General features: G+C 45.2%; 1 protein-coding gene across 1 annotated transcript in view; it reads right to left on the bottom strand.

The window, feature by feature from the left end:
- Nucleotides 1–17,922, bottom strand: part of DEPDC5 (DEP domain containing 5, GATOR1 subcomplex subunit) — a 181,826-nt gene that overhangs the window by 150,470 nt on the left and 13,434 nt on the right. The window contains exons 5-8 of the mRNA XM_049788917.1: nucleotides 13,920–14,005; nucleotides 9,482–9,565; nucleotides 5,654–5,703; nucleotides 2,945–3,014 (exon numbers count right to left, since the gene is read on the bottom strand). Coding sequence (XP_049644874.1) covers nucleotides 2,945–3,014; nucleotides 5,654–5,703; nucleotides 9,482–9,565; nucleotides 13,920–14,005 — 290 coding nt within the window. The remainder of the gene's footprint in view (nucleotides 1–2,944; nucleotides 3,015–5,653; nucleotides 5,704–9,481; nucleotides 9,566–13,919; nucleotides 14,006–17,922) is intronic.

Below are 17,922 nucleotides of genomic sequence, written 5' to 3'. Positions count from 1 at the left end.
TATCCCAGACACTGGTATTTTAAAAAACTGGGAGAGCCAGAGAGATAGAACAGTAGGTAGGGCATTTGCTTTGCCTGCAGCCAACCTGGGTTCAATCCCAAACATCCACTGAGGTCTCCTAAGCCTGCCAGAAGTGATCCCTGAAGGCAGAATGAAAAATAAGCCCTGAGCTCCACCAGATGTGGCCCCAAAAAACAACAACAACAACAACAAAAAACACAAAAAGGGGGGGGGATATGTGATAGAATGTCAAAGCCAAGCTGCCAGATATGGGCCCACACTGCTGGTGTCCACAGAAGCTCCCTAGGGGCATGTCCAAGTACAATTGCCATACATCAACAGTGATGCCAAACATCAACATATATCAAACAAATTTTCATTTGCCTTGCACATGACTGACACAGGTTCGATCCTCAGCAACCCATATGATCCCCTGAGCACCACTAGGAGTGATTCTTGAGCGGAGACCCCTGAGCACCTCCAGGTGTGGCCCAAAAATAGGGACCAGAGCAATGGCACAAGCAAGCGGTAGGGTATGTGCCTTACATGGGGCTAACCTAGGAAAGACCATGGTTCGATCCCTTGGCATCCCATATGGTTCCCCAAGCCAGGAACAATTTATGAGTACATAGCCAGGAGTAACCCCTGAGCATCACCGGGTGTGGCCCAAAAAGCAAACAAAACAAAACAAAACAGAAAAACAAAATAAATAAAATCAGGAACCAATGAGGTAAGTCAGTGACATATACCTGGCAAGAACCAGAACCAGAAGTCAAATCGTAACACCACATGGCCCCCTGAACATTACTGGCATTGCCCTGAGTATTCCTCAGCACCTTACCTAATTTGGATGGCTGAGTATCATTAGAAGTGGACCATACACCCTTTGAGAATGGGTGCTACCTTCATATAAAAGGTATGAGGGCTGGAGAGATAGTACAGTGGGTAAGTGCCTTGCATGCAGCTGATCTAGGTTTTATTGCCAACACTCCAAATGGTCACCCAAGTCCACCTGGAGTAATCCCTGAACATCAGAAGACCCAAGAACAAAAATAAGAACAAAGGAAAATTTCCACTCATCCTTCCAAAAAGCAAAACAAGATAATATTTAGGATTACAATATTATACACAGATATGTTATTAATATGTAAACATCAAAGAAATCAGAAAAAGTAAATTCAGAGTAGTTATCTCTAATGGTCACTGATTCTGAATTGGAGATTAATTTTGGCCCTCTAAGACATCTGGCATTGTCTGGTGAATTTCTGGTTCTCATGACTTCCTGGGGAAAGGAGGTGGGGGTATCTACTGAAGCTCAAAAGCTGGATGCCCGGAGAGGTAGCATAGTGGTGTTTGCCTTGCAAACAGCCGATCCAGGACCAAAGGTGGTTGGTTCGAATCCCGGTGTCCCATATGGTCCCCTGTGCCTGCCAGGAGCTATTTCTGAGCAGACAGCCAGGAGTAAGTGTGGCCCAAAAACAAACAAACAAACAAAAAAAAAATACAAGTGATACTAATTCTTTTGGGGCCGGGTAGGTGGCGCTGGAGGTAAGGTGTCTGCCTTGCAAGCGCTAGCCAAGGAAGGACCGCGGTTCGATCCCCCGGCGTCCCATATGGTCCCCCCAAGCCAGGGGCGATTTCTGAGCACATAGCCAGGAGTAACCCCTGAGCGTCAAGCGGGTGTGGCCCAAAAAAAAAAAAAAAAAGCTGGAGCATCCCGAGTGCTGCTGCCCCACAACCCACAATACTCCCGTGATTCAGGCTCAGATGATTCTATTCTACAGGGCTGTCCTATAATTTGTAGCTTCTTTAGCAGCATCCTCTACACATCATACAGTAGCAAAAGCCCAAAGACATTCCCAAAGAATCCAGGGAGGGAAATTTACCTCTGGTTTCAAACCTTCAGGGAGGCAGGGAAATGGGAACAAAGGAAGACAGAGAGGGGGTTCCACCAGATTAGAAATGTTCTTGGAGCTTCAGCTTAGAATTTTCCAAGCAAAACTGAGAGCCAGAGGAGATTCTTCTAAAAACTTTGGAACCTTTTCTCTGCGATGTCCTCCCATCCTGATCGTGGAAATAGTCATCATGTGCAAATGGACTTGGAAGCCTAAAGCTGGACACTGTTTCTGTTTTTTGTTTTTTGTTTTTTTTTTTTTTTTTGGTTTTTGGTTTTTGGGCCACACCTGGCGGTGCTCAGGGGTTACTCCTGGCTGTCTGCTCAGAAATAGCTCCTGGCAGGCACGGGGGACATATGGGACACTGGGATTCGAACCAACCACCTTTGGTCCTGGATCGGCTGCTTGCAAGGCAAACACCGCTGTGCTATCTCTCCGGGCCCACTGTTTCTGATATTAAACAGACCCCTTGCTAAGAAGAAAATGAAAAGCAGGGAACTGGGGTGCCTGTCTTGCTTTGAGTTCAAGTCCCAACACGGACTCCATCACTAAGTAAGAATCCCATCAGCATTTTGTGGTCCCAATGTGACACCATATGTGTGATGATCTCTGTTGCAGCATAACCAGGTATGTGACCATTGGACATCAACAAAAAAATGACAGGAAAGGACAGAGGGGAACGGGGATGGAAATAAAATTAAGAATAAGCCCAAACTGGAGAGACTCACTGTCAAATAAAGACCTGCCTGAGTCCCTGCCAATGTTATCCACCTGAAAAGAGGGTAGTCATGATTACTATGCTTTGTGTCTGTTTCTCTGCTTTGCTTTGCTTTTCTGTTTGGTTTGGTTTTGGGTCACACCTGTCTGCAGTCAGAGATCACTCCTGGTAGGACTGGGGAGCCAGATGTTATGAAGGGTATTGAACCAAGATCAGCCACATGCAAGCAAGGCCCCACTGTACTGTCTCACTGGCCTCTTTTATTTTTCTTTCAGAACTTAGACATGATGGTTTGTGAAAAGAATGAAACAAAAACAAAAAGCAACCTTACCCTTGTATCTTCACTGATATAACCACACATGACCTTCTCATTCTTGACCCACAGCTCACCAGCCTGGGCCCTGAAAAAAAACACACATACACACACACAAGTTATAACAACTGTTAAAATTCACAAAAAAAACACAGGTGACTTCAAGGTAGCTAAGTTATTTACAGCCAAAGAAATTAGCTGGTCGGAGATTTCAAGAGAGAAGTCCATAAATTGATCCTAAAATAAAGAATTCATATGTAGTAGACCTCAATTTGATCCTTGGCACCACATATGGCCCCTAAGTACTGCCAGGGGTCATGCATGAGCACAGAACGAAGAATAGCTACAAAGTCTGTAAGGTGAGTCCCTCCTCCCACCAAAAAAAACCTTCAGTAGAATGACTCAACTGAACAGAGATCTTTGTGCCTCCTAAATGCTTATCTTGCAATTCTATTAAAATAAAAAGTTTAGAGCCAGAAAGATAGTACAGAAGGTAGGGTATTTGCCTTATAAAAGGCAACCCAGGTACGATCCCTGGCATCCCATATAGTCCTGAGCACTACCAGTAGTAATTCCTGAGTTCAGAATCAGAAGTAATCCCTGAGCATTATCAGGTGTGACCCCCAAACCAAACAATAATAATGACAATGATAATAATAAGTATATTGTTTCTGGAAACTGAAAGATATCTCCAGTTCTGCATGCAGGAACCCTGAGTTCAATCACTAGCATCATATGGACCCTTCCGTACCACAGGGATCACCATAAGCACTACCAAGTGTGGCCCCAAAATAAAACAAAAGAATTACTGATAAGAGAAATCTGAGATCAATGTGGCCTAAAGTTAAATAAATGTACTATCGGGTCCTTTACACAGCAATATTGGAAAACAACCATTTCTTTTCATTTTACAAGAGGAGTAGGAGAGATTCCCTGACCAGAGAGGTTCCCTGACCTGCCCAATTGTCATCACTTTGTGAATCACCTGCATTGCAGAGTGAGAATGTAAAGCTGGAGAGATAGGTGTAATGAACACAGGAGACCCAGTTTTGATCCCCATTCTGCATGATCTCCACCACCAACATTCTGCATGATCCACCACCAACAGCAATCCCTGAGCAGAGCTGGAAGTAGCTCCTGAGTACCACAGGGGGTGATCCAAATAACAAATTTAAAAAAAAAGGAGGCCAGAGAGATAGCATGGAGGTAAGGTGTTTGCCTTGCATGCAGAAGGATGGTGGTTCGAATCCCGGCATCCCCTAAGGTCCCAAGCCTGCCAGGAGCGATTTCTGAGCGTAGAGCCAGGAGTAACCCCTGAGCGCTGCCGGGTGTGAGCCCCCTCCCAAAAAAGGGGGGGCCAGAACGATGGTCCAGCAGTGGGGCATTTGCCTTACACATAGCTGACCCAGGACTGACCTGGGTTCAATCCCAGTATCCCTTAAGGTCCCTCAAGCCAGAAGCAATTTCTGGTTTTTTTTTTTTTTTTGGTTTTTGGGTCACATCCATCAGTGCTCAGGGTTTACTCCTGGCTCCATGCTCAAAAATCGCTCCTGGCAGGCTCGGGGGACCATATGGGATGCCGGGATTCAAACCAATGACCTTCTGCGTGAAAGGCAAACGCCTTACCTCCATGCTATCTCTCTGGCCCCAGCCAGCAGCAATTTCTAAGCACATAGTCAGGAATGAGTATCACCAGGTGAGGCCCCAAAACAAAACAAAACAAAACAAAAAAAGAGAATGTAAGCTAGAGTGATAGTAAGGTGCTTGCTTGCCTTGCATACAGCCAACCTGAGTTTGATTCCCAGCACATCCCATATGGTCCCTGAAGCACTATTTAAAGTGATGCTTGAGGGGCAGAAGCAGCAGCGTAAGCTTTCAGGCATCTGCTTTGAGCGCACCAGACTAGAACGAACCACGGTTCGATCCCCTGGTGTCCCACAAGCCAGGAGCAATTTCTGAGCGCATAGCCAGGAGTAACCCTGGAGCGTCACCGGTGTGGCCCAAAAACCAAAAAAAAAAAAAAAAAAGTGATGCTTGAGCACAGAACTTTCTGGACTACCAGGTCAGAGGGATCAGCTTGTATTGGGAGGGATCACTCAAGTAGCATTTTCTTTTCCTTAAGTCTTGGTCACTTCTTAGACTATAATTGCTGAGCTCTAAAAAAATATATAGCCCATCTAAAATAAAATTTTGAAGAATTGGTTTTCTGTTTAGTTTTTTTTTTTTTTTTTGGTTGGGGGGCATGCACAGCAGTGTTCAGTGCTTACTCCTAGCTCTGAACTTAGGGATCACTCTTGAGAGAGCTCAAAGAAGCATACATGGTGCTGGGAATCAAATTGGGATTTGTCCATGTTAAAGCAAACACCTAACACAATGCACTCTGGTCTCTGGGTTTTTTTTTCTTTTTTTTGGTTTTTGGGTCACACCCAGCGGTGCTCAGGGGTTACTCCTGGCTGTCTGCTCAGAAATAGCTCCTTGCAGTCAAGGGGGACCATAAGGGACACCAGGATTCGAACCAACCACCTTTGGTCCTGGATCGGCTACTTGCAAGGCAAGGGTTTTATTTCTTGTTGAGTATGTTTTAACTTCAATGATCTAACATTCTAAGTCATAGTAGTATTTCATGAAGGATAACCAAATGCCTTGAATACCTGCTGTAGTCAGTTGCTGCACTAAATCCAACACCCATTTATTAAAGTAGTAAGTCAAGAGACATGTCATATCTACCTGATGCCTGCAAATTCCACCTTCTGAGTGATATAGGCACATGTGCTGACCTAAGGGATGAGAGAGAAACATTCAATAACATATCAAGGCCATAAAGCATTTCATACACACACAAAATTATTTTCCACAAAGCAAGTCTTTTAGCTTTCTAATCTATTCCTTCTAACAACCAAAATTTAATTGAGAGTCATAGTTTGTTCCATGGGAAAACCTGCTGGGGCAGATACAATAGTAGGATCTGAAGAGCTTGGCAAGTCTAAACAACAGTAAAGACTAGTAGACTAATAAGTGATTAACTTCAGTAATGTACTTAGCTTTACCTATGTTTGCACACATAGCTACATTGACATTCTTATTTAAATACAGGACACTAACTTCTCATTTTAGAAAATGGACCTTTTGTTTTGTTTTGTTTTGTTTTGTTTGGGGGAGTCAGACCAGAGGTGTTCAAGGGTTACTCTTGGCACTTGTCCCCAGTAGTCATTCCTGGTGGTACTGGGGGACCACATGGGATGCCGAGGATTGAAGTTGGATTGGCCACTTGCAAGGCAAACACTCTACCCACTGGGCTATCACGCTGGCCCCTGGAACCCTTTTTACCAAAAAAAAAAAAAAAAAAACACAAATACGGGGCCCGGAGAGACAGCACAGCGGTGTTTGCCTTGCAAGCAGCCGATCCAGGACCAAAGGTGGTTGATTCGAATCCTGGTGTCCCATATGGTCCCCCGTGCCTGCCAGGAGCTATTTCTGAGCAGACAGCCAGGAGTAACCCCTGAGCACCGCCGGGTGTGACCCAAAAACCAAAAAAAAAAAAAGAAACCACAAACACATGGGGCCCTAGGGATAGCACAGTGGGTAGGGCAATTGTCTAGCATGTGTCTGACCCAGGTTCGATCCCCAGCAACTCATATGGTCCCTCTAAGCTTTCCAGGAGTGATTTCTGAGCACAGAGCCAAAAGTAACACCTGAGCACCACCAGGTATGACCCCAAAACCAAAAAATAAAATATAATTAAAAATAAATACTGGGGGGCCGGCGTGGTGGCGCTAGAGGTAAGGTGTCTGCCTTGCAAGTGCTAGCCAAGGAAGGACCGCGGTTCTATACCCCAGCGTCCCATATGGTCCCCCCAAGCCAGGGGCAATTTCTGAGCGCTTAGCCTGGAGTAACCCCTGAGCATCAAACGGGTGTGGCCCGGAAAACCAAAATAAAACAAAATAAAATAAATAATATATAAATGAATAAATAGGGTTGGGGCTGGAGTGCTGGCACAGGGATAAGGTGTCTGCTTTGCCCGCATCCCATATGGTTGGTCCCCCAAGCCAGGAGCAATTCTTTTGCTTTTGTTTTTGGTTCACACCCGGCAGCTCTTAGGGGTTACTCCTGGCTCTATGCTCAGAAATGGTTCCTGGTAGTCTCAGGACCATATGAAATGCCGAGATTCGGGCCTGGAGAGATAGCACAGTGGCATTTGCCTTGCAAGCAGCCAATCCAGGATCAAAGGTGGTTGGTTCGAATCCCGAGTGTCCCATATGGTCCACCGTGCCTGCCAGGAGCTATTTCTGAGCAGACAGCCAGAAGTAACCCCTAAGCACCGCTGGGTGTGGCCCAAAAACCAAAAGAAAAAATAAGAAATGCCAAGATTCGAACCCTATCCTTCTGCATGCAAGGCAAACACCCTACCTCCATGCTATCTCTCCGGCCCTATCCAGGGGTGATTTCTGAGCTCATAGCCAGGAGAGTAACCCCTGAGCATCACCAGGTATGGCCCAAAAACAAAAATTAAATAAATAAACAAACACAGGGACCAGAAAAATAGTATAGCAGATATGGTTTTACATTCAGGAAATGACCCTAAGGCACACATTAGTTTTTAGAGGAGGAAAAGAAGAGGAGACTGTGGCTGGGAACAACCAGCCTGAGAGGTCTAAGTATATTTACAATACAGCAGTCCCTAGCTGGTTAAACACATTTACCTAACCTTTTTCTTTTAACATCAGAAAATAAAAAAACAGGATCAGAGCAATAGCACAGTGGTAGTGCATTTGCCTTGTACGCAACTAACGCAAGACAGACCTCAGTTTGATTCCTGGTATCCCATAAGGTCCCACAAACCAGGAGTGATTTCTGAGCGCATAGCCAGGAGTAACCCCTGAGTATCACCAGATGTGGCCCAAAAACAAACAAAAAAACAACAAAAAAAAAAAAAAAAAAGAAAAGAAACAAACTTTTTTTTTTTTTGGGGGGGGTCACACCTGGCAGCGCTCAAGGATTACTCCTGGCTCTATGCTCAGAAAACACCCCTGGCAGGCACAGGGGACCATATAAGATGCCGAGATTTAAACCACCGTCCTTCTGCATGAAAGGCAAATGCCTTTCTTCCATGCTATATCTCCGGCCCCGAAAACGAACATTTTTTAAATAAAATTTTGTTAATAGTAAAAAAAATTGGGCTGAATAACAGCACAGTGGTAAGGTGTTTGTCTTGCATGCGGCCAACAGAGGACCCGGTTCGAATTCTGGCATCCCATATGGTCTCCTGAGCCTGCCAGAAGTGACTTTTGTTTTGTTTTGTTTTGTTTTGTTGTTGTTTGTTTTTTGTTTTTTGGGCCATACCCAGCGGTGCTCAGGGGTTACTCCTGGCTGTCTGCTCAGAAATAGCTCCTGGCAGGCACGGGGGACCATATGGGACACCAGGATTCGAACCAACCACCTTTGGTCCTGAATCGGCTGCTTGCAAGGCAAACACCGCTGTGCTATCTCTCTGGGCCCCAGGAGTGACTTTTGGGCACAGAGCGAGGAGTAACTTCTTTTTTTTTTTGTTTTTTTTTTTTTGTTTTGTTTTTGGGCCACACCCGGCAGTGCTCAGGGGCTACTCCTGGCTGTCTGCTCAGAAAGCTCCTGGCAGGCACGAGGGACCATATGGGACACCGGGATTCGAACCAACCACCTTTGGTCCTGGATTGGCTGTTTGCAAGGCAAACACCGCTGTGCTATCTCTCCGGGCCCTGAGGAGTAACTTCTTAACATTGACAGGCATGGTCTCAAAACAGACAAAAAAAAATTAGATATGTCCCCAAAACCAATAAAAATGCTTACAAGGGCCAGGAATGTGGCTGAGTGTTAGAGCACTTACCTTGAATGTGTGAAGCCTGTGTTTAATTCCCAGCTTCCCCCCCCCCCCACCAATAAAGAAGAAAGAAAGAAAGAAAGAAAAAAGAAAAGAAAAAAGGTGGGCCGAGAGAGATAGCACAGCGATAGGGTGTTTGCCTTGCATGCAGCCGACCCAGGATGGACCTGAGTTCTATTCCCAGCATCCCATATGGTCTCTGAGCTTGCCAGGAGCAATATCTGAGCACAGAGCCAGGAGTAACCTCTCAGCACTGCTGGCTGTGGCCCAAAAAACAATAAATGAAAGGAAGGAAGGAAGGGAGGGAGGGAGGGAGGGAGGGAGGGAGGGAGGGAGGGAGGGAGGGAGGGAGGGAGGGAGGGAGGGAGGGAGGGAGGGAGGAAAGGAAAAAAGGCAGGCAGGAAAAAAGAATATAAGAAAAAAAACACACGGGGCCAGGCGGTGGCGCTGGAGGTAAGGTGCCTGCCTTGCCTGCGCTAGCCTAGGACGGACCGCGGTTCGATCCCCCGTCGTCCCATATGGTCCCCCAAGGAGCCAGGAGCAACTTCTGAGCGCATAGCCAGGAGTAACCCCTGAGCGTCACAGGGTGTGGCCCAAAAACCAAAAAAAAAAAAAAAGAAAAAAAGAAAAAAAACACACACACAAAAAAAGAAAGAATATAAGAAAAAAGCTAACAGATTCAAAAAATAATTACATCATACCAAACTTTTCTTTAATCGCCACATATCCCCACGACCAATATATTGATCCTTAAAGGTTAATTCCACGAGGTCAAGTGTCACATCCTAAAAAATACAAACAAATACAAATCTCTATTATTTTGCCATACTATATAGTCAAAGGATAAAATGCACTCATGATGAAAAAATAATTTTTTTTGGTTTTTGGCCCACACCCAATGGCGCTCAAGGGTTACTCCTAGCTCTGGGCTCAGAAATCGCTCCTGGCAGGCACGGGGGACCATATGGGATGCTGGGATTCAAACCACCATCCATCCTGGATCAGCTGCATGCAAAGCAAATGCCCTACCGCTGTGCTATCAAAAATTAAGATTAGGAGGGCCAGCGCAGTGGCACTAGAGGTAAGGTGTCTGTCTTGCCAGCGCTAGCCTAAGACTGGCCGCGTTCCATCCCCCAGCGTCCCATATGATCCCCCAAGCCAGGAGCAATTTCTGAGTGCATAGCCAGGAGTAACCCCTGAGCATCACCGGGTGTGGCCCAAAAAACAAAACAAAAAAAAATTAAGACTAGTGACAGATAGAGTATAGCAGGTAGGGTATTTGCCTTGTATTTGGCCAACACATGTCAATCCTGAATATCCCATATGGTCTCTTCTCACTGGCAGGAGTGATTCCTGTGCCAGAGTAAGAAAGAAATAAGTCCTGAGAATCACTGGGTATGGCCCAAAAATAAAAAAAGAAGCTTTCTAATGAGATGATAAGAGTACAATCAGATGTGACAGCATCTGTATCATAGTTCAGTTCAATTAGTACCTGAGTGCCAACCCTGTATTAAAGTCTTAATTCTGTCATACAAATAGGACATTGAGAAGTGTGCTTATTCCTCTAAATAATGCCAACATTTCTTTTAAACCACAATTTTATTTTTCAGTTATTGCTATGTCATTCCTTGAAAATTAAAATAAGGAAAGTTTAGTATTTTAATAGAAAAACATACAAACTGCTATAGAGAGCAGCCTTTGCAAACTTCTTTTTTTTTCTTTTTTTCGTTTTTGGGTCACACCTGGCAGCATTCAGGGGTTACTCCTGGCTGTACACTCAGAAATTGCTCCTGGCAAGGCTTGAGGGACCCTATGAGATGCTGGGATTCGAACCACCGTCCTTCTGCATGCAAGGCAAATGCCCTACCTCCATACTATCTCTCTGGCCCCAACAAATTTCTTTTTTTAAAAAAAGTAGAAGTGGGGGGCCGGGTAGGTGGCACTGGAGGTAAGGTGTCTGCCTTGCAAGCACTAGCCAAGGAAGGACCGCGGTTCGATCCCCCGGCGTCCCATATGGTCCCCCCAAGCCAGGGGCGATTTCTGAGCACATAGCCAGGAGTAACCCCTGAGCGTCAAACGGGTGTGACCCAAAAACCAAAAAAAAAAAAAAAAATTGAAAAGAAGAAGAGGATGGAAAAAAAAAAAAAAAAAGAAGAGGATGGGGTTGAAAAATAATACAAGGAACAAGGTACTTGCTTTGTATATAGCCAACCCCAGTTTAATTCTTACCACCCCATATGGCTCCCTAAGCTCTACTAGGAGTGATTCCTGAGTACAGATCCACTAATAAGCATGGAGCACTGCCAGGTATAGCCCCAAAGCAAAACTGAATTAATAAAACATTATAAAGGAAGAGGCAAATGAGGGGTAAAAAAAATCAAAAAGGCTTAAAAAAAAAAGGGGGTTGTTAAGAGCAAATAAGTAGAAGACCATAAGGCTATGAAGTGCAAGACTCCAAACTTCATATCAAAGCACCCCTACCCTGGGTGTAACCCTAGTGATCCCTAACCTTGTTAGGTCTAGGCTTGATAGTTTCCAGGCACCACTACTAGCTCTTAGCTCTGCCGAAGTGGCCCAGGTCCCTGAGAACTAGGAGGAATAGTGCCTATGAAATTTTGTTTAGTTGGCCCAGAGAGGTAGTGGCAGCAGATAAGACACTTGCCTTAAAAGCAACAAATCCACAAGACTGGAATGACAGGAGAGCAAAGGGAATCTGCCTTGCACCAGCTTGACCCAGTTCCCCATATGGTCCCCTGAGTTATCAAGAAGTGATTTCTGGGCCCGGAAAGATAGCACAGCGGTGTTTGCCTTGCAAGCAGCCGATACAGGACCAAAGGTGGTTGGTTTAAATCCCAGTGTCCCATATGGTCCCCCGTGCCTGCCAGGAGCTATTTCTGAGCAGACAGCCAGGAGTAACCCCTGAGCATAGCCGGGTGTGGCCCAAAAAAAAAAAAAACAAAAAAAAAAGTGATTTCTGGGGCCAGAGAGATAGCATGGAGGTAGGGCGTTTGCCTTACATCCAGGAGGACAGTAGTTCGAATCCCAGCATCCCATATGGTCCCCAGTGCCTGCCAGGGGAGATTTCTGAGCACAGAGCCAGGAGTAACCCCTGAGCACTGCTGGGTATGACCCAAAAACCAAAAAAAAAAAAGTGATTCCTATGTGCAGAGCCAGGAATAAACCCTAAATACCAGTGTGTAAACCAAAACCAAAAACAAAAAAATTTATTTTAAAGCAGCCAATCCAGGGGCTGGAGAGATAGCATAGAGGTAAGGCATTTTGCCTTGCATGCAGAAGGACGGTGGTTTGAATCCCAGCATCCCATATGGTCCCCTGAGGCTGCCAGGAGCGATTTCTGAGCGTAGAGCCAGGAGTAACCCCTGAGTGCTGCCAGGTGTGACCCAAAAAACAAAATATAAAATAAAATAAAATAAAATAAAGCAGCCAATCCAGAGATCAAATCTGCAGCATCACTGATGACCCTCTAAGTAAAGTCAGGAATAATTTTTAAGCACTACCATGTCTGGCCAAAAAAAAATATTTTTTATCTAATTAAATAGAGGTCAGGTACTTGTCTTACATATGGCAGATCTGGGTTCAGTGCTCAGCATCCCATATGATTCCCTCCAGGAGTGTTCTCTAGCATTGCAATACCTATATGGCCCAAAATCAGAAGCCAAAAACAAACAGAAAAGAATGGGCCCGGAGACATAGCACAACGGTGTTTGCCTTGCAAGCAGCCGATCCAGGACCTAAGGTGGTTGGTTCAAATCCCGGTGTCCCATATGGTCCCCCGTGCCTGCCAGGAGCTATTTCTGAGCAGACAGCCAGGAGTAACCCCTGAGCACTGCCGGGTGTGGCCCAAAAATAAAAAAACAAACAAACAACAACAAAAAAAAAACAGAAAATAAATATTTTTTTAGGGTAAGGACAGATAGCTCAATAGGATGAGCACATGTTTGCATGCAGAAGCCTTATAATAAGTCCCATAGCAACTCCTGGTGTGCCAAAATTAAAAATAACTTTTTGGAAGACTAAGATATAGTGTAGTAGACAGGGCACTAGCTTTGCATGCAGCTGACCTAGGTTTGATATTGGGCATTCCATCTGGTCCCCCAAACACCACCAGAAGTTCCTGAGTGGTACAGCTAGGAATAAGCCCTAATAACCACCAGGTTTGGACCAAAAGCATAAAACAAACAGAACATTTTTAATAATTAAAGAGTTATTTGAAAGTATGGGGCCAGAGTAATAGCACAGCTGGTAGGTGAAAATAACTTTGTTTACTAACTTCCCCACCTCTAATGGTTTAAATGCAACCTTCGGAACCAGACTGATAATATATCAGGTAGGACTCTTGCCTTATATGCAGTCAAGCAGGGTTCAATCCCTGCATCCCAGATAGTCGCCTGAGCTCACCATGAATGATTCCTGGTTGAAGACCAGTAGTAACCCCTAAGTATACAGACCTAATCTTGAAGAAGGATGTTAATCAGTTCAAAAATATCTGCACATTCTGGGGCCGGAGCAATAGCATAGTGATAGGAAGTTTTCCTTGCAAATGGCTGACCCAGGACGGACCTCGGTTCAATCCCCAGTGTCCCATATGGCCTCCTTGCCTGCTAGGAGCGATTTCTGAGCTCATAGCCAGGAGTAACACCTAAGTGTCACTAGGTGTGGTCCAAAAACAAAAACAACAACAAAAAAATCTGCAAGTCCTAATAAAGATATAGCTAGGGGGCTGGAGAGATAGCATGGAGGTAAGGCATTTGCCTTGCATGCAGAAGGACAATGGTTCGAATCCTGGTATCCTATATGGTCCCCAAGCCTGCCAGGAGTGATTTTTGAGTGTAGAGCCAGGAGTAACCCCTGAACGTTGCTGGGTGTGAACCCCCCCCCAAAAAAAAAGAACCAAAAACAAAAAGATATAGCTGGGCTGGAGAGATAGGATAACAGGAACTACGTTGCCTACATTGTGTTTGCTTTGCACACAGCCAACATGTGTGTATGTTCTGACACCCCTTATGGTTCTCTGAGCACCACCATGAATAATTCCTGAATGCAAAGTCAGAAGAATCCCTAAACATTGCTGGGGTATTTCCCCCAAAACAAATAAACAAACAATAAATAAATTTATACCTTAGGGTCTACAACATTAACGTAGACATCTTGATAAGGTCTTAGACGAAACACTTGAGTCACTGTCTGGTCCACACTGATAGTTTCTGTAAGAGAGGCAAAAACCGGGATCAGGGTATTAGAGTGATAAAACGGTTGAGTAGGACACTTTCTCTGTATGGAGCCAATCTGGGTTGTATCCCCAGCATTCTATATGGTCCCCTGAGCTTACCAGGAATAATCCATGAGTGCAGAGTCAGGAGTAACCTCTGAACACTGCTAGGTGTGGCCCAAAAATCAAAAATGAAAAAAAAAAGAAACAAAATACAAATCCAGGGGCCGGGCGGTGGCGCTAAAGGTAAGGTGCCTGCCTTGCCTGCACTAGCCTTGGACAGACCGCGGTTCGATTCCCCGGTGTCCCATATGGTCCCCCAAGCCAGGAGCAACTTCTGAGCACATAGCCAGGAGTAACCCCTGAGCGTTACCGGGTGTGGCCCAATAACCAAAAAAAAATAATAATAATAATAATAATAAAATACAAATCTGGATTTGATAACATTCTAAAAAGAAGGTGAATATATTCTAATCTATAAATACTCAGACTTTCAACAAGCAACCTAATTGATTATTTGCCATTAGCAAGACAAATTATCTTTCAAGAATTAAAAATTTATAAAGGAGAATGGGGAGATAGTCCAATAGATAGGGTTTGCTTACATGCAGCTGACCTAGGTTTCATCTATAGTACCCCTATAGTCTCCAACGACCGGCAGGAGTGGTCCCTGAGTGCAGAGGCAAGAGTAACCCCTGAACACCGAGATGTGGGCCAAAACAAAACAACAAAAAAATTTAGAGAGTGGGGGGATGGAGCACAGTAGAGTGGGCAGGGTGCATTCCTTCCCAAGTGGCCAATCTGCATTTGATTCCCAACATTCCATATGATTCCCAAGTACAGCCAGGAGTAATTCTTTTATGTATTTGTTTGTTTATTTATTTAATTTTGTGTTTGGGGCCACACCAGGCAGCACTCAGGGATTACTCCTGGTCCTGCACTAAGCAATTATTCCTGGCAGGCTCAGGGGACCATATGGGATGCTAGGGATCCAACCCAGATCACTGCATGAAAGGCAAACACCCTACCTACAGTGTTATCACTCCAGCCCCTAGGAATAATTCTTGATTGATAAGTCAGAAGTAATACCTACGGGGCCGGGCGGTGGCGCTGGAGGTAAGGTGCCTGCCTTGCCTGCGCTAGCCTAGGATGGACCGCGGTTCGATCCCCCGGCGTCCCATATGGTCCCCCAAGAAGCCAGGAGCAACTTCTGAGTGCATAGCCAGGAGTAACCCCTGAGCGTCACAGGGTGTGGCCCAAAAACCAAAAAAAAAAAAAAAAAAAAAAAAGAAGTAATACCTAAGGCACAGCCAGGTTTAGGCCCCTAAAAAATATTTCAGAAAGCTTGAGGCCTGAGAAATAGTATAGCAAGTAAGACACAGCAGCAAGTCAAACCTACGCTTGATTCCTGGCACCACATAGGGTTTAGCCCTGAGCATCACCAGGAATGTTCCCTGAGTACTGCTGGGTATGGCCCCCAAAAAAATGTTTATAGAGAGTTTGCTTTTCAAATGTCTGAGATCTGAGGCTAATTTTTTTTAAAAATTTTAAAAACGGGGCCCGGGAAGGTGGCGCTACAGGTTAGGTGTCTGCCTTGCAAGCGGATGGACCGCGGTTCGATCCCCCGGTGTCCCATATGGTCCCCCAAGCCAGGGGTGATTTCTGAGCGCATAGCCAGGAGTAACCCCTGAGCGTCAAACGGGTGTGGCCCAAAAAACAAACAAAAAAAAAAAAATTTTAAAAACGGGGTCCTTGGGGCCGGGCGGTGGCGCTGGAGGTAAGGTGCCTGCCTTGCCTGCGCTAGCCTAGGACGGACCGCGGTTCGATCCCCCGGCGTCCCATATGGTCACCCAAGAAGCCAGGAGCAACTTCTGAGCGCCTAGCCAGGAGTAACCCCTGAGCGTCACAGGGTGTGGCCCAAAAACCAAAAAAAAAAAAAAAAAAAAAACGGGGTCCTGGAGTCTTACCTAGTGAATAAGACACTTGCCTTAAATCCCACCAACCCTGGTTCAAACCCTAAGCACCACATATGGTCACCAGGCAGTGTCAGAAACTAGAATAAGAATAACCCTTGAGTACTCTTGAGTGTGGCTTCCAAACTAAAAGCAAACAATTGGAGCCAGAGAATAAGTTCAATGAAATGGAGTACATGGTTTGCAGGAAGGAGGTACAGGTCCCCTAAGCACTTAAGAGGAACTCCGAACCTTGGAGCTGGAAATATCACCTGAGCACTAATAGATATAGCTTCCCCAACCCCCACAAAAAAATTGAATTTGACTAGGGTGATAGCTCAACCAGTAGAGCACATGCTTAGCATGCTCAATCCCCAATACTGCAGGGTTCCTGAGCCCTATAGATATACCCCGAGTCTCCCCAGAGAACCACACAGCCAGAAATATTCTGTTAGCCAAGCACCTGGGGAACAGGCCTGAGCCCCTTAGCACCAATGGGAGAGGCCCCTATATAAAAAATAAGGGAGAGGGCTGGAGCAGTGGCGCAAGCAGTAGGGTGTTTGCCTTGCAAGCGCTAACCTAGGATGGACCACGGTTCAATCCCCTGGCATCCCATATGATCCCCCGAGCAAGGAGCAATTTCTGAGCACATAGCCAGGAGTAACCCCTGACCCCTGAGCATAACCAGGTGTGGCCCAAAAAGCAAAAAAAAAAAAAAAAAAAAAAAAAAGGAAGGGAGGAAGAGTGGGAAGAAAATGTTTTAAAAACAATTGGGGGGCTAAAAGATAGCACAGAGAGTAGGGCTTTTGACTTGTACGTGGCCAACCTGGGTTTGATCCCCAGCATCCCATTTGGTCCCCTGAGCCTGCCAGGAACAATTTCTGAGCATAGAGCCAGGAGTAACCCATGAGCATTGCCAGGTATGACCCCCCCCCCAAAAAAAAAAGAGAAGGAAGAAGAAGAAAGAAAGAAAGAAAGAAAGAAAGAAAGAAAGAAAGAAAGAAAGAAAGAAAGAAAGAAAGAAAGAAAGAAAGAAAGAAAGAAAGAAAGAAAGAAAGAAAGAAAGAAAGAAAGAAAGAAAGAAAGAAAGAAAGAAAGAAAGAGAAAGAAGCAAAGAAATAAGAAAGAAGAGAGAAAGAAGGAAAAGAAACAAAGAAAGAAGAAAAAGAAAGAAAGCAGAGGAAGGAAGGAAGGAAGGAAGGAAGGAAGGAAGGAAGGAAGGAAGGAAGGAAGGAAGGAAGGAAGGAAGGAAGGAAGGAAGGAAGGAAGGAAGGAAGGAAGGAAAATTTTCAATGATCTTTGAACTCTGGTACTATAGGAAACTCACAGGAAATGCTTTCTACAATGTTGTGCCATCAATTTGAATATAAAAGGGGTCCAAGGACTGGGAAAGAGTATAGTAGTTAACTGGTATAACTGGTATTCCCAGAACCACATGAATCACTAGGTGCACCCCTGTAGGTCCCCAGCATAACTGAGCATAACCCTGGGCCTCTGAGAGGCCCAGATATCCTCAGCACTGCAGAGCTTGAGCAGTATCCCATGCTCAGGTCCTTGCACTAAATCCCTAGTCTAGTTGGCCAAGAATCCCCACAGCAGGACTACAGGCCTTCTAAGCAGCACTTGGAAGGTCCAAATAAAAAAGAGGAAGACAGAGTGATAGGACAGGGATTTACAAGCCTGGCATGCAGCCAACCCCAGTACAACTTCAATTTGATCCCTGGCACTATGTGGTCCCCAAGCACTACTAGGAGCAACCCCCACCAGAGCTGGGAATAACCTAACCCCTAAGCACTGCCAGGGATGATCCAAACAACCCCTCTTCTCCCCCCAAATTATACAGCATTTAGGAAAGTACACTTTGCCACTAAGTTTGGAAGCATAAAGCTTGACCTAGTAAGATAAACCCAGGTGACACTAATGATAATCGCTTCAGTGCCTACAAAATGCTAACAAACGA

Source organism: Suncus etruscus, chromosome 15 (genome assembly GCF_024139225.1).
Source record: "Suncus etruscus isolate mSunEtr1 chromosome 15, mSunEtr1.pri.cur, whole genome shotgun sequence".
NCBI classification, from domain to species: Eukaryota; Metazoa; Chordata; class Mammalia; order Eulipotyphla; family Soricidae; genus Suncus; species Suncus etruscus.
Note: the sequence above shows the minus strand (reverse complement) of the source record. Positions and strands in the feature narration are given on the sequence as shown.